Source organism: Arvicanthis niloticus, chromosome 29, assembly GCF_011762505.2.
Source record: "Arvicanthis niloticus isolate mArvNil1 chromosome 29, mArvNil1.pat.X, whole genome shotgun sequence".
Classification (NCBI taxonomy): Eukaryota; Metazoa; Chordata; class Mammalia; order Rodentia; family Muridae; genus Arvicanthis; species Arvicanthis niloticus.
Genome location: NC_133437.1, coordinates 2,675,571 through 2,691,389, shown reverse-complemented (window position 1 = coordinate 2,691,389; position 15,819 = coordinate 2,675,571). Strand labels below are relative to the sequence as shown.

General features: G+C 41.9%; 1 protein-coding gene across 2 annotated transcripts in view; it reads left to right on the top strand.

Annotated features, from left to right (window-relative positions):
• Window positions 1–3,918, top strand: part of Fam81b (family with sequence similarity 81 member B) — a 58,665-nt gene extending 54,747 nt beyond the window's left edge. For both annotated transcript variants that reach the window (XM_076927039.1, XM_076927040.1), the window contains 2 exons: window positions 1,144–1,339; window positions 3,092–3,918. In XM_076927039.1, coding sequence (XP_076783154.1) covers window positions 1,144–1,339; window positions 3,092–3,225 — 330 coding nt within the window. In that variant the 3' untranslated portion in view covers window positions 3,226–3,918. The remainder of the gene's footprint in view (window positions 1–1,143; window positions 1,340–3,091) is intronic.
• The last annotated feature ends 11,901 nt before the right edge of the window (window positions 3,919–15,819 follow it).

Here is a 15,819-nt window from a genome sequence, read left to right as displayed (position 1 = left end):
AGAGTGAGGCTGACATGGCATATGAGAAACACACCTATGTGTGGGCTTCTTTCTCTCATTGCTGCTGGAACCCCAAGTTCTCCAAGAAGGGTCATGGTCATAATGGTAGCCTGTGGCTGCCTGCCATGCAAATTGTACAAATAAGATGTCTTGAGAACTTCATTGAGTGGGACTGCCAGCAACACAGTAAACAATGTCTCTAGCCCATACCTGAGTCTACATATAACTGAACAAGGTAGAGGCCAAAAGCTGGACAGAAACAACTGCTGTGGCCATCAAAGCCTGTATAGTTACATTCATGGCTGTCAAGTGAGCTTGCAAGTTCTTCAACTCCCAAAGTACTCAAAGCCCTCTACCACTTATAAGCAGTAGTGGGTGAGCCTGGGTCATCATGAGAGGAAGAGAGAGACTGAATCCACCATTCCTAAAGCAAGCAGCAGGAAATAGAATCACAGGAGACATGGCATTTGGGCCCAGTCCCTCCTCCCTGATTCTCTGTGGAAAGCCTTAGGTCTAAGGCTGTCGCTGCACCCACACTCACACCCTAGAATCACTTGGGAGCATTTCTACTGTATTAATTCTTGAGTTCCATCATACACCAATTAAATCAGAACTCCTAGAGGAGGGATATGACCTAGGGGATTAAAAAAAAAACCAAAAAACGAAATAAAACAAAACAAAAAACCCAGCCTGGAGTAGAAAGTCACCATTTTCATTGATTGGGGTCCACATGGAGATTTGAGGTTCTATAGAGTGAAGATTAGTTACAACGCTTAGGAGCACATCCAAGGAGATTAGAGAACGTGCTGCCTGTTATCTTCCTTGGTGATATTTCTTTAAACATCAGACTAAAATTCCAAGCCTTCCAGGTATGTCAGCAATAGCAGCCCCTCTACATAATGTGTAGTGTTACAAAAGAAACGACAAAGTCAAACTAAGCAATTGACTCTCACACTTAGCAGCACAGTTAGAGACACACAATGTTCATGTTCTCCAGGAGAAAAACAGTCCTTTCTTTAAACTGAAGCATAACTCCATTCTGCTGCTCTGGTTTGGAGTGTTATCACATGATCGATCTCTCTCTCTCTCTCTCTCTCTCTCTCTCTCTCTCTCTCTCTCTCTCGTTTTTAAATTTATTTTAAGGAAAAGTCCGAGAATAAGATGGAAGAAAAAATGCTTCAACTTTCAAGCAAGTTGGAGAATTTTATTAATTCCCAGAAACAGGAGGCAGAAGTAAACAAAGCAAAGGCCATAGAAAATAAAGTGTTCAAGAAAATGAGCCAAATAGAGAAGCGGATCTGGGGGGAACTAGAGAAAATGCAAAACGACTATCAATCAGGTGAGCAAAGAACACATGGCCTTCCCTTTCTTTCTCTCCCTCCCTTCCCCTCTCCTTCTGTTTTCAAGTGTCTATTTTCAGCGGGTCTGGTCGTTAGTGACATCATCATGCATTTAACCTGGCTTCCCTAAACATCTTATAGGAGGTTCGCATAATACTGAAGGTAGTTTTGTCAGTAGATGGTCTTCGTTTCCACCTGCCTGTGTCTCATGCCTGCCATTGCGGTGAGATGCTTTACTTACTATGATTTGGGGATCATAAATCTGCAAGATGGCAAGTTCTTGGGCTCACAAAGACCTGACTTGCAGCTCCATTATGAACTTGAGAGACTAAGTCAAATGGCCTTCTCATTGAATTGCAGGTAGTGGTGCTAGACAGATGTCAGCCTGGCAACTTGACCTTTAGAAGTGAGGAAGAGATGAATTAGCAGAGTCCTTGTAATGACTGCTTTTCTTCTTAGGAGGCTAAAGGTGGCAGTGTCCAGCTGAGCTGACTTCAAAGAGGATTGATTTGAAAGGCTCATCTTACTCAAAGAGAAGGAAAAGGAATGGGGCTGTGGAGCAGCCATCTGTCTTGAGTCAGAATTCTGAAGAATGCAAGGCTCCTTTATTAGAGAAAGCTCTAGTCTGTGTTGTGTTCTCCAGGGTTTAGAAAAATATATGTAGATTCCACAAAATTGGTCCCACAGCGATGCACTGGAGGCACCTCCTTCCACCCAGTGTTCTTGGTACATAAGTGAATGTGCTACCTAAAGAAAGTAACCCTCACAGCCCCACCTCCTACAGCCATAGCCCCACCTCCTACAGCCATAGCCCCACCTCCTACAGCCATAGCCCCACCTCCTACAGCCAGAGTCCCACCTCCTACAGCCATAGCCCCACCTCCTACAGCCATAGCCCCACCTCCTACAGCCATAGCCCTACCTCTTACAGCCATAGTCCCACCTCCTACAGCCATAGTCCTACTTCCTACAGCCATAGTCCCACCTCCTACAGCCATAACCACACCTCCTACAGCCAAGTTAAAATAGTGAACTTTGTGACAGAAATCATATCACAGACTCAAATAACTCCTCCAACAAGGAACCTTCTTCCGATTTCATTTCAGTACCTGTTTCCTATTTAACTATGTTCATTGTTGCTTAGGATGAGTTGAAGAGAATTTTTCAGCCTTAGTTTTTATTTTACTAAGGGCGGGGGGGGGGGTAGCAAAGAGAGACTACAAATGAGTACTCCTTTACGCTTTGAATAAAAAGATGTTAATAAACAACTATGTGGAAGACCTTGGAATGTAGGCTCTGAGCTTGTGGCCTGACAGACCTGTGGTCATGAGGTACGACGAGACATGAGAACAGATAGGAAGCTCCAAGAGAGACGAGGGCAACAGGCAGTCACTCTTTAGCTCCTCCAAGCTGCTTACTTGTTAAAGGAGTAACAAGAATTTTTTTGAAGCCCACGAATCTTTTCTCAAAGCCTACAGAGAGAAGAAAATATTTTAAACTTCCTCTGAAAGAATTATTTTGCTAGCCAGTATTTTTAAAGAGAGAGGAAAGAAAAGTTTTCAATATAAAGCCAGATCCAGCTAAGCTACTATGAGCTAATTCATCTGTGTATTTTTAGATTTGTCTTAATGGAATTTAATGGTCTTTGAATTAAAGGTTGATCAATTACGGATGTACTGGTGAAGAGCACATTAGGGGGCGGGGAGAGCCAGTGCATTGTTCTAGTACACGTGTTCTCCTTTCTCTTCTAGGATTTAAATCGATCCATGACTCCCTCAATTCTCTCCAGCAAATACAGAAAACAAAAATGGATTTAGAGAAACATAAAGTACAGAAAGACCTAAAGAAATTACAGCGTAAAATAGTGGAACTCCAAGAAGTGTAACTTTGAAGGCACTTTCTTTTCCAGCAGCTGGTGCAACGGTTTGTTGGGAAAAGTTTTGAAGAAGAAAATTAATATCTTTAGGATACTACTTCTGGTGTTTCCTATCACCTCTAAAGGAAATCGACATTTCAGGGGAGAAAACACACAATAAATCAAAAAGCTTCATGATGCCTTTATTTTCTTAATGAAAAATTAAGAAATTTGTTTTCATGCATGCTTTGTTATATTTTTATTTGCCCACAAGTAAAAAAAGCATAATCTGTATCATGTACCTGATAAATAAAATAAGTTCGGGTATATAGCAGACCCACTAGATGACTGATTATGTTTGGAAATAACAACCACTATGTGGTTACAATTCATTACTAACATGAATTTTGTCCGTTATTATAAAGCATATCTCATTTTAAAAAAATCTCATTTAGCATTAGCATTTGAGATCAAAATAGCTTATAGATTCATGAAATATTTCATAAACTCTAAGGGCAACATTTGTGGGACATATACATCAGACGGATAATTTATACTTTCTGACCCAGAAAATTCTCTTTTCTAACAATACCTATGTCTATAGTAAGTCTTACTTATGCATATTTAAGATGTATTGGCATTATACTCAATATGTGTCAAAATTGTACTAACCCCTGCAAAATAAAATTATATACTAGCTTTCACTGAAAAGAACCCACAATATTTGGCCTAGATGCTTATCAGATATAACTCAAAAATATTGGTTTCCTATAAAACTAAAACACACAGCTTAAATATAGAGCTGTTATAGTTTCATTTCTGTTCATGTGATAAGACACCCTAACAAAAAGCAACTTTAAGGGAGAAAGGATTTATTTGGCTTACAATTCACTGAAGAGAAATCAAGCAGCAGGACTTTGAAGCAGCTTGTCCTATCACATCCATAGTTAGGAACAGAGAGAAATAAATGAATAAATATTTCTCATGCTTACTTGTGTTCAGCTGTCTCCACTCTTCTACAGTTCATGACCTGCCTAAGGAATGTTATCACCCATAGTGGGCATGGTCTTCCCAGATCCATTAATTTAAAACATCTCCATACAAATACATCCACATGCCATCTAAACTACAGATAATTTCTCACTGAGTTGCTCTTCCCAGATAAGTCCTGGTTGTGTCAAGTTGACACTTGAAGCTAATCATTATGGGAACTATTAGCATAAGGCATTCTTACTTGATGGTACACTGTTTGTGTTGGAATGAGGACTAATTTCTACCCACAGGTTTTATAAACCTGACAAGTGAACCCATTACCAGATTTAGGAACCTTCTTTGTTTTGTAGATTTCTAAAAATAGTAACAATTTCTCCCAAAATAAAGCAATTTTAACACCCAAATATTTCCCCTACACCCACCTTGCTAATTTTTTAATCATGTAAAATATCTCTATTTACTCTTATTAGTGTATACATGGCACACCATTAGCTCTGTAACTGGAGGGAATTTCACAGTAGATTTAAGAGTTCGAAATAGAAAAGTGTGTAATCAAATTTCATGCTGAGGATCAAGAGCTGATACTCCAAGTCATCACAAATGTTTGTAAATCAGCAAGAAAATAATATATTCAAAATTTTATTTTCAAAATGGTCACAGGATATGACTAGGTAAGTGACAGAAAATTATAATAACAATGGAAGGATGAACAATGGCCAACTTCGCTCTCAAAAAATCAAGGAAACTCAGATACCATCTTTAGGTTGGCAGACAGTGAGTTAGTTGATAATACTTCATGAACATGTGCAAGAAAGGAAGTAAAGCTCTCGTTGAGCACTGGTGAGCCTATAAACTGGTATCATGAATTAGACAGCAATTTGAAACCATCTACTAAATATTCCCCTCTTTTACCTTAATTTCGTTACTCTCTATCATGTTCTGACCCTACATAATTACAACTCCAAACCTGTTGTATAATACACAAAAAGCTCCTCAAAGCCTTGTAAAGACACATCCAAGACTTATACTCACGAGGGATTCTAAAGCTGAAGAAACTTTGATGGTTACACAACAATTTAACCTCTGTTCAGGGGACCCTGGAGGACTGGACTTGCATTATCCCATTTAAGTTCACTCAAAAGTTTTGTCAGCATGAATGAGCTTCCCTTTTGAGAGAAGGTCAAGGCAGAGGCATGGCACTTATTCCATCTCAAATGCTTTTGCTTAATGATTTAGGAAATGTGGAGCTCCTCTCCCCACAGACACAGGCTAATGCTGGAACACTGGAACTCTGGGATCACATGCAGAATATACGATGAAGTAGCTCATGTGCTTTATGTATACTCACACCATTTACACAGTCGCAGACAGTGTAAGTCCTGCTGCCTCCCAGCATTTGCTTTCCCTGTATTAGAACCTGTTCTTGGAAAATATTCTGGAAATCTTTTGACATTAGTTGTAGCAGTGACATGTTGGACATAGGATCAAAGCACGGGGTGAGAAAACTTTGACTACATCAAATAAAAGGTTTCCACATAGCAAGACAACAAAACGGAGGGACAGTATAAGGGAAGGGGAGACACAGAGATGGCTCAGTGGATGAGAATATCTGCTGAACAAATATAAAGACCTGTGTTGAGATTCCAGCACCCACATAAAAAGTTGGCATGTCCATGCCGGCATCTGCGGGAGCCAAGGAAGATCACTGGAGCAAGCTGGCACCAGTATAACCCCCAGGTTCAGTGAAAGACCCTGTCTCAAGTGAAAAAGGTGAACAGAGGTAGGATATTTGATGTCCTCCTCTAGCCTTAAATGTCTACACAAGTACATGAACACACACACACACACACACACACACACACACATAGCTGTAGAAAATATGGTTGTCCTTTCCCATCATGATGATCCATACATGTTGAACTCACGTAAAATCACATAGCATTTGAAGACCTATGCAAATTCTTATATCTTATTTGTTCGTACACTGCACCTCGCTACTAAAGTTGTAGTCTACTAGGTTCAGATAGTTCCTCTGAGCAAAATGGAGGACTCCCATTTCTTACATGGGCTTCCTCTTCTCTGCCTGATCTGGGGAACCCGACCCCCAATCTTCTACCTGAGGAATTTCACATGGTCCTTGGCAACTTCCTCTTTCCTAATAAGAATCTGCCTAGCCAGGGAGATAAATGGAATAGAATTGAAGACCCAGAAATGAACACACACACCTATGGTCACTTGATCTTTGACAAAGGAGCTAAAACCATCCAGTGGAAAAAGGACAGCATTTACAACAAATGGTGCTGGTTCAACTGGAGGTCAGCATGTAGAAGAATGAAAATTGATCCATACTTATCTCCTTGTACAGAGCTCAAGTCCAAGTGGATAAAGGACCTTCACATAAAACCAGATACACTGAAACTAATAGAAGAGAAGGTAGGGAAGACCCTTGAATACCTAGGCACAGGGGAAAAGTTCCTGAACAGAACACCAATGGCTTATGCTCTAAGATCAAGAACTGACAAATGGGACCTCATAAAATTGCAAAGCTTCTGTAAGGCAAAGGACACTGTCAATAGGAAAAAATGGCAACCAACAGATTGGGAAAAGATCTTTACCAATCCTACATCCAATAGAGGGCTAATCTCCAATATATACAAAGAACTTAAGAAATTAAACTACAAACAAACAACCCTATTAGAAAATGGGGTACAGAGTTAAACAAAGAATTCTCAACTGAGGAAACTGGAATGGTAGAGAAGAACCTAAAGAAATGTTCAACATCCTTAGTCATCAGGGAAATGCAAATCAAAAAAACCCGAGATACCACCTCACACTAGTCAGAGTGGCTAAGATCAAAAACTCAGGTGACAGCAGATGCTGGCGGATGTAGAGAAAGAGGAACACCTTCCATTGTTGGTAGGATTGTAAGCTGGTACAACTACTCTGGAAATCAGTCTGGCAGTTCCTCAGAAAATTGGACATAGCATTACCTGAGGACCCAGCTATACCACTCCTGAGCATATACCCAGAAGATGTTCCAACATATAACAAGGACATATGCTCCACTATGTTCAAAGGAGCCTTATTTATAATAGCCAGAAGCTGGAAAGAACCCAGATGTCCTTCAACAGAAGAATGGATACAAAAAAATGTGGTACATTCACACAATGGAGCATTACTCAGCTATTAAAAACTCATTAATTAAATTCATTAAAAATTCATTAATTTGTAAAATTCTTAGGCAAATGAATAAAACTAGAAAATATCATCCTGAGTGAGGTAACCCCATCACAAAAGAACACACATGGTATGTACTCACTGATAAGTGAGTGGATATTAGCCCAAAAGCTCACAATACCCAAGATACAACTCACAGACCACATGAAACTCATGAAGAAGGAAGATCAAAGTGTGGGTGTTTCAGTCCTTCTTAGAAGGGGGAACAAAATATTCATGAGAGCAAATATGGAGACAAAATGTAGGACAGAAACTGAAGGAGGGGCTGGCTGTCTGAAAACTGTTCCATCTGGGTATCCATCCCATTTGCAGTCATCAAAGGTAGATGTTGATGAGGATGCCAGGAAGTACATGCTGACAGAAGCCTGATATAGCTGTCTCCTTAGAGGTCTGACAGAGCCTGACATATACATAGGAGGATGCTCACAGCTAACCATTGAACTGATCATGAGGTTCTCAGTGGAGGAGTTAGAGAAAAGACTGAAGGTGCTGAAATGATTTGAGGCCCCATGGGGATACCAACAATACCAACCAACCAGAGCTCCCAGGGTCTAAACCACCAGCCTGGCAGCACATAGGGAGGGACCCAAGGCTCCAGCTTTATCTGTAGGGGAGGATGGCCTTGTTGGGCATAGGCGGGAGAGGAGGTCCTTGGTCCCATGTAGGCTGGATGCCCCAGTGTGGGGGAATTCAAGGGTGGGTGGGTGGGGGCATATCCTCATAGAAGCAGGAGGAAAGGGGATGGGATAGGGGGTTTCTGGGTGGGGGAGAATGGGGAAAGGGGATAACATCTGAAATGTAAATAAAATATTCAATACAAAAACATAAAAAAATAAAGAGCAACATTTACAAAAAAAAAATCTGCCTAGCAAGTACATGGGATTCCTAGAATGGCTCTCCATACGAATGAAGCATTCATAGTTCTTTAAACTCGAGCCAATGAAACTTCACCTTAAGAAGAAAATACCTTCCCACTCTTCAAGGTTCATATATAGACCTTGTCCACCCCAAATAAAGGTATGTGCACAAGCTAAGATCACGTAAGAGAGCTCGCTTCATTAACATTGTCAGAGAAGCCTCTTCCCACTGCAGGCCTGGGACTCACTCCCAGCCAGACCAGAATCCTGCAGACCCCACCTATTCTGGTTCCAGCCTGGTGTGCAGCAATGCCTGGACACACTGAGAGAGAGGAACAGAGGATGTGGAACCACAGGAGGAACCCCGGCACAAATATCCCATTCATAAGTTGGAGTGACCCCAAGTTTTCAAGCAGGCTTCACAAACACTCCACAATTCAGCCACCTCCCTTGCTATCCATGTTTTTTAAACCTCACTAGACTACTGCCATGTCAGAATGTCAGTGCTATATCGTTTTGCTAAACCTTTTCTTCTACTGACATGGGCAGCAGGGATGATAAGAAAAAGAAGTACATGGTCTATACAGTTCAAGTCTTAAAATACTTTTTACGGATGGTTGAGTCTACAGATGAATTGCCTGCAAACACAGAAAGGCAGACTTCATGTATTAACGAAATATCTAATTGGCGGCTAATATCTGGCTCTTAAGGAAGTAACACTATATGGAAATAATTACATTTGCAAATGCATGGGCACATGGGCACGGCTGTGATGGGAGCTAATTCGAGTGGAGTAGAGTGAGCCCAGTCTGGAGGACAAGAGACTACATCCATGAACATCAAGAAGTTCAGTATAGTCAGAGCCTAGCGTGTGTCCTGCGAGATGGGGAAGGGGGGGGGGGCCTGCAGGAAGTGGGTAGAGAAAGAGAGAGCTTTAGAACATTGAGGGTGTGTGTGGGGCTCAACCACAAAGGACTTAGTAATTCATGTTGAGAAATGGGGCTTTAACCCAAGGGCCCATAGTAGGCCCCAAGTGATTTACATAGAAGAGTATTTGAGATCTGTACTTGAGATTCCTTTGCCTGGAATATGCAGAACAGACAGAGAGGAGGAAGCACAGTTGGGCTGAAAGAGAAATGACACAGCAGGACAAGGTCTATGTGTCCAGTGGTTAAGGAGGAAAATGGGGCCCGGATAAAAATCGAGACTCTGAATTTAGCTTTGGGCGTCACTTAGCAAAGGTTACTACTGGAGTTATGAGTGGGAAAGTCTTGCCTGAGTGTGAGTACCATGGGCCTAGGGGCATGGATACTGTAAGAGGAAGTAGGTGAACACTGACTGTGAAGGAATAGGCATGCCCAGGTAAGGATGTAATCAGCAGTGGAGGAGAAGCAGTGTGGTAGGCAAGAGGCTGTGACTGCAGATGAAGGTCTTGGTCTCTGCCTGCAGATGGTGGCAGTGATTCATTACCATGCTACTGTCCTTGCTGCACCTGCTAAAGATGACCCACCCTCCAATGTAAGTTTGTAAGCACAGAATGACAACTTAAATGTTTTCTTGATTCCTCTTCTATTTCATAAGGAGAAGAAAGAATTCATAAAGAATGCATGTCTTTTCAAACACAGAGAGAATGATGAGTTCTTCAGAGAGGCAGGGCTGCTGAAAGGAAACAGGGGAGATAGATCGCCTGCACCTTGTCCCACAATGCATTTCTCTCTCTCTCTCTCTCTGGGAGACCAGAGTCACACATGCTTGTGGAAAGGGTTAACATTATGTTAGATCTTGTTACAGAGTCATGTCATTATCTGACTCTTTGGTAGAATATAGCTATTTCATTTTCAGAAGGTATATGTACACACGACAAATTTGAATCTGAAATGATGATTGACCACTACCTCATGAGCCAGGTCCACTTCAACAGTCTTAAAAAGGAATGAGGGGTGGGGTGGGGGAAATCTACTAGTTGTCAGAGAATCTGAGGAATGTTGAATGCTACAAACACCAAATTTAATCCTGTGCCACAATCACCACTGGGTGGTTTTGGATTTGTTCTGTAATTTTGGTTTCCTTATTGTCAAATAGGATGGTAATACTGCACCTGCCTTGAAGTTTACTGAAAGATGAGAGGGAACATATACCAGGTATTAAGAACTGCTCAAGGAAGTCTAAATGGATTCATATCAGATGCTAATCACAACAGAGAGATAGAGCAGGTCAGGTCAGGTTACTAGACGGAGCCAGGATATGAACCCACCAGTCCAGAGAACTTGGTCTAAACAGCAGTTTGTATTTTTTTTTTAAACACAAGCAGATCACCTTAGAGTCTGACCTAGTGAAGACTAGACATTTACTATTAATAAACAGAGCATTTGACTTTCCTAAGAAAAGATGAGGTCCGTGGTACTCTTTATATAGCCCAGATTTCAGATCATTATCTAAAAATATTTGTGCTTAAAAGATTTAGTATGAATGAAAAAAATACTTCTGCTTTTACTAATTCTAGCAAAGGAGAGATGCAGAGAGAAAGAAAATAGACATTTCTTCTGGATGTTCTACTGACAACGAAACTATTTCCTAGTTAGAAGAAGCATTATATACATTATTTCCATAAGCAGATTATGTCAATCTGCAAGACATCCCGTTTCCTCCCTTAACAAACTCTATCAAAAGGAACAAAATAGCTCTTATGCCAAGCAGCAGCTAGCAGATGCTTCATCAGAAGAGTTATACATTGTGTTCATATGACACGTGTCCAGGAATAGAGTTCAAACGGGTAACACCTACATGGTACTGGACAAACCCACACTTCTGCAACTCAACCACCCCTGAATCATGGACTTTTTTTTTAAATTTTTGTCTGTCTTATACAGTCCACCACTTAAGTCTTTTAAATAAAAGATTTGCATACATTGATGACACCAACACAATATCTTCAAGAAATGTAGGATGGGCAAATAGAAGAATAATGAGAAAAGGAACATACACATACGATTTTATCAGCTACCTCCTCTGAAGGGATAGTTGGCACTGTAGTGCAAAGACCACCCAAACCACTCAAGTGTTTCGGTACTACAATATGAGGCTCAAAAAAAAAAAAAAATTGGTAGATTTAGGAATAAGTTAGAAAAACACAGAGAAGAACAAAGTCTATGAGGTCAGCAAGGATTAAATGAAACAACTCGCTCACTTTGGCCTTGGTTTTCTATGAGGTTCAGAACTGAGCCTATATTCTCTATGGCTACAAACACTCACATTTACTTAGTGGTTGCTCTGGAAGGGCATGGCTTTCCTCTTCATGTTCCACTCTAAAAGTCAGGTCGTCCCAAATGGTTAGGATACATTCTTAATACAACTTGTTAAGATAACAAAGGCAGACTCTCACCCCGCCCCCTTCACCCTCCTACATTTCTTTGAATTACAGCAGTGAAGAGAAAGAGACAATACAAATGATTTTTAGGTAGATTCGACTTGCGTAAGCAGACACGTTTAAAAGCGAACCTCTCTGATCCTTTCTGTTCTGACTCTAAAGTAGGAAAATGTATCACACAAAATGATGTGAGATTAAAAGAATGAGTTTGGCACGCAGTGGGTATTCAATCTATTTCTCCCTATGGGTTCTTGGGTACTGAAAGCCTAGTGGGAAATAGCTAATGCAAAACAGGTGTGTCTGAGCACAAACACTCGTGGCTGGAGCACACGACTGGCTAGTATGTCAAGATACTGTATCTTATTTTGATTTTTCCAGAAGCTACTTGACTAGCACAAAAAAACTTAATACTGGCTAGTTCTTAATATTTATATATTATTCAGCATTTCTTGTTGTGACTAGGAGTCTAGAGAGCTTCCTTTAGAAGAGCCTTTCAGTCACATGTATAGATAGCCCTTGTCCTGAGGCTGAAGTGTACTCCATCTCCCGGTAGCTGCTTATTGTTAGATCCAAAGTGTGCCCCTCCCCCCAAAGATGGCGGCACTGCTGACAATGTCTTCAATGACAAAATGGAATCAGCTCGGGCTTGTCCTGACCAGATAAACAGAAGGATCACTAGCAGTAAAATCTACTCAGCATTCTTCAGAAACATTATGAAACAGGTTCCTGTCTGTCAGGATAAGCCATTATTTTCTTATCCTCATGCACCTACATCCAACTACCTCCAGCAGGGGCAGCTGGTTTCCAATGAACACAAACAGACCAAAGTCCCCATGCTAGCTCCTAGGGTATTCTGGCCCGCACCCTACTCCCCAGTTCTCTGACTCCCAGGCTGTTCTGGCTCACACGCCTCCCCCCACCACTACCTGTCCCCTTAAAACTGCAAGGCTCACTCCCCATTTGTTGTTCTCTATTTTTTGAGAGAAAGTCAGACAGTTTGGATCCACAATAAACCTTTCTTTCTATCTGTCTATGGAGTGGTTCCATTTGATTTCATTGTATCTTGCTTACATGTATCAATAAAAACTTGTCTCTCAGCCGGTGTTTCCCACCCCACCCCCTTTTGAAACTTCCTCTCCTTCTTTCTCCATGAAAAACCATCTGTTCCATCTGTGTTCTTCCTTGTGCCCAGACAAATTTGTGTCAAAAACATAAGAGAAATTAGCACTTCCAGAAATGTCCGTACTCAGGACACTCTGTAGTGCAGACTGAAGATGAGAGCCCCGTCTTTTCCTCACTGTCACCTGGCTTCATCCGAATTTCCAAACTTCTGAGCTCCATGTTTACAAAAACGATCTCTACTTTTATTTTCTAAAAACATTAAATAGTGCAGATCACTTCAATCTTTTAAACTAGTGTATTGAAGTCTTCCAAAATAGTTACCACTGCCTAGTATACAGAATGTTTTTCTATATAGAGATCAAACAATGACTAACTTTTTTGTGATCAAAGGGAGAGAATGACATTGAAAATGTAGGGGCTTAAAGAGTTAAGCTATTTAAGATTTACAAAACAATGTGAATGTTCTATTTAATCTGTGTGAGCCTGTTAAAAGCACAACCTGTTTTGGCATATTGCAAGAGCGAGCACATTCAACCACTCATGGATGGCAGCTTCTATGAAGCATCCTGTGAGTGACGACAACTTTCCTTCCTAGTCTCAGATCCAAGACCATTCCCCTACCTATTTCTGCCTTATAATAAAGGGCTTCTCTTCTAAGGTTTATAGGCACAGGGGTTGTAGCAACAGTTTATCCTAGTACTTTGTTTCACTCATTTTGGCTTGGAAAATGTCAGTGCCCTCATTAGAGTAATAGAATGTCACCATTAACAATGAATCCATGAAATTCTTAGGCAAATGGATGGAACTAGAAAATATCATCCTGAGTGAGGTAACCCAATCACCAAAGAACACACATGGTATGCACTCACTGATAAGTGGATATTAGCCCAAAAGCTCGGAATACCCAAGATACAATTCAGAGACCACATGAACCTCCAGAAGAAGAAACACCCAAGTGTGGATGCTTAGGTCCTTAGAACGGGGAACAAAATACTCACAGGAGGAAATACAAAGACAAAGTGTGGAGTAGAGACTGAAGGAAAGGTCATCCAGAGACTGCCCCACCTGGAGATCCATCCCATATACAGTCACCAAACCTAGACACTATTATGGATGCCAAGAAGTACTTGCTGACAGAAGCCTGATATAGCTGTCTCCTGAGAAGCTCTGCCAGAGCCTGACAAATACAGAGGCCAAAGTTTACAGCCAACCACTGGACTGAGCACAGGGTCCCCAATGGAGGAGTTAGAGAAAGAACAGAAGGAGCCGAGGGGTTTGCAACCTCATAGAAAGAACAATATCAACCAACCATACCTCTCCACCCCCAGAGCTCCCAGGGACTAAACTACCAACCAAAGAGTATACATGGAGGGACCCATAGCTCCAGCTGCATACGTAGCAGAGGATGGCCTTGTCGGGCATCCATGGAAGGAGAAGCCCTTTGCCCTGTGTGAAAGCTCAATGCCCAGTGTAGGGGAATGCCAGGGCGGGGAGGCAGGAGTGGGTGGATGGATGGGTAGGGGAGCACCCTTATAGAAGCAGGAGGAGAGGGGATGGGATGGGGCTTCTGGGGTGCGGGGAACCTGGAAAGAGGATAACATTTGAAATGTAAATAAAGAAAATATCCAATTTAAAAAAAAAAGAAGTCTAGCTAAGACCCAGAATTTATAAATTCATAGGCAATTCAAAGGCCAAAAAAGAAGACATGTATAGTTACAAACCTAGTCAATAATAAAACATGCTTTAAAAATGAGAATTTCGTAGTGCATACAATGTGTTTTGATCATATTCTCCCACCACTGTCTCCCCTAACTCCTCCCAGATACACTCTTCACACTGCCCTCTACAGAAACCATAGGAAGGATGCCCCAGGACCAAATTCTCAGCTCAAAGGAAATTTGTTTGCCCTAGAGGGACAAAGGGCAGGGAATAAGAGACAAGGGCAGAAAGCAGAGGACTGGGGAGAAGGGAAGAGAAACAAGGGAGATGGGGAAGGAATATTTGTCCTGGAGGGACAAAGAACTGATTCTGGATAGAGAGGAGGCCCCGGGGCAAATGGCAGTTTATAAAGAGAAAAGGGGAAACCTTGTGTTAGGATGAGGTGTTTAATTTTGACTGAATGTTAATTAGGTGAGCCAACAGTAGTCTTTTGGTTGTTGGACTTTAATACTTTGATACCTGGACCTTGGTGGTCAGCCTTGGGTGGAGGAAGTGGCCCATAAGGGAATAAAGCTTGGTTGCTAGCTTTAGGAAGATAATGAATGGCTTTAACAGAGAGGAGACGGGTAAAAGGCAAAATCTGTCAGTGCCACGTTTGCCATGCTTGAGCCTGCTAGAGCCTTTCAGCCATCAACTGTCACCAGCACCTCAGCTAGAGTGGAGGCTTGTGAACTGTTACTGACTAAGCTGAGGTGACTCTGCCTAGCTCAGCCACCATGTTTTGCAGCCAGAGGCCACGTGCTTGCCGCAGCTAGAAACGGGCTGCCACCCATGAGACGCCAGCATGGGAGATAGTGCTGCCAATCTTCCATGCTGTCTCTGCAAGGCTGGGCATTGCCCAGACCATCCCACCATCCACACGGTACCCAGTATGAATGAAACTCTAATGCTTAATCAAAGGCTTTATATGTTTGGTAATGCTCAATAACAATATGCCCATACAACTAGAAGTGTTTCCCAATTAGCTAACCTAAATATAAGTTGTTACCCACGGCTGCTCTCCATATCTGCCTGGCTCTTCATCCTCCTACCTCTCTGCTCTCTCTGCTCCTCCTCTTCCTTTTCCTCTCCTTACTCCTCCCACCTTAGCTCTTCCTACAGTGAACCCCTCCTTCCCCCTTGCTGGCCTGCTGACTGGCTAGATTGTGCACAGGCAGCCACAGCTGCTGTGAGTTCATGAGTGCAGTGGTCCTGCCACGTCCAGAAGATACTAGTATGCTCAGGTCTTCCCAGACCTCCGGCTCTTGCTATCTTTTGGCTTTCTCTCCCAAAATGGCCCTGCTCCTTGGGAAGAGAGTGTGATATGTTCTGTCTGTGCCAGAGTAATCC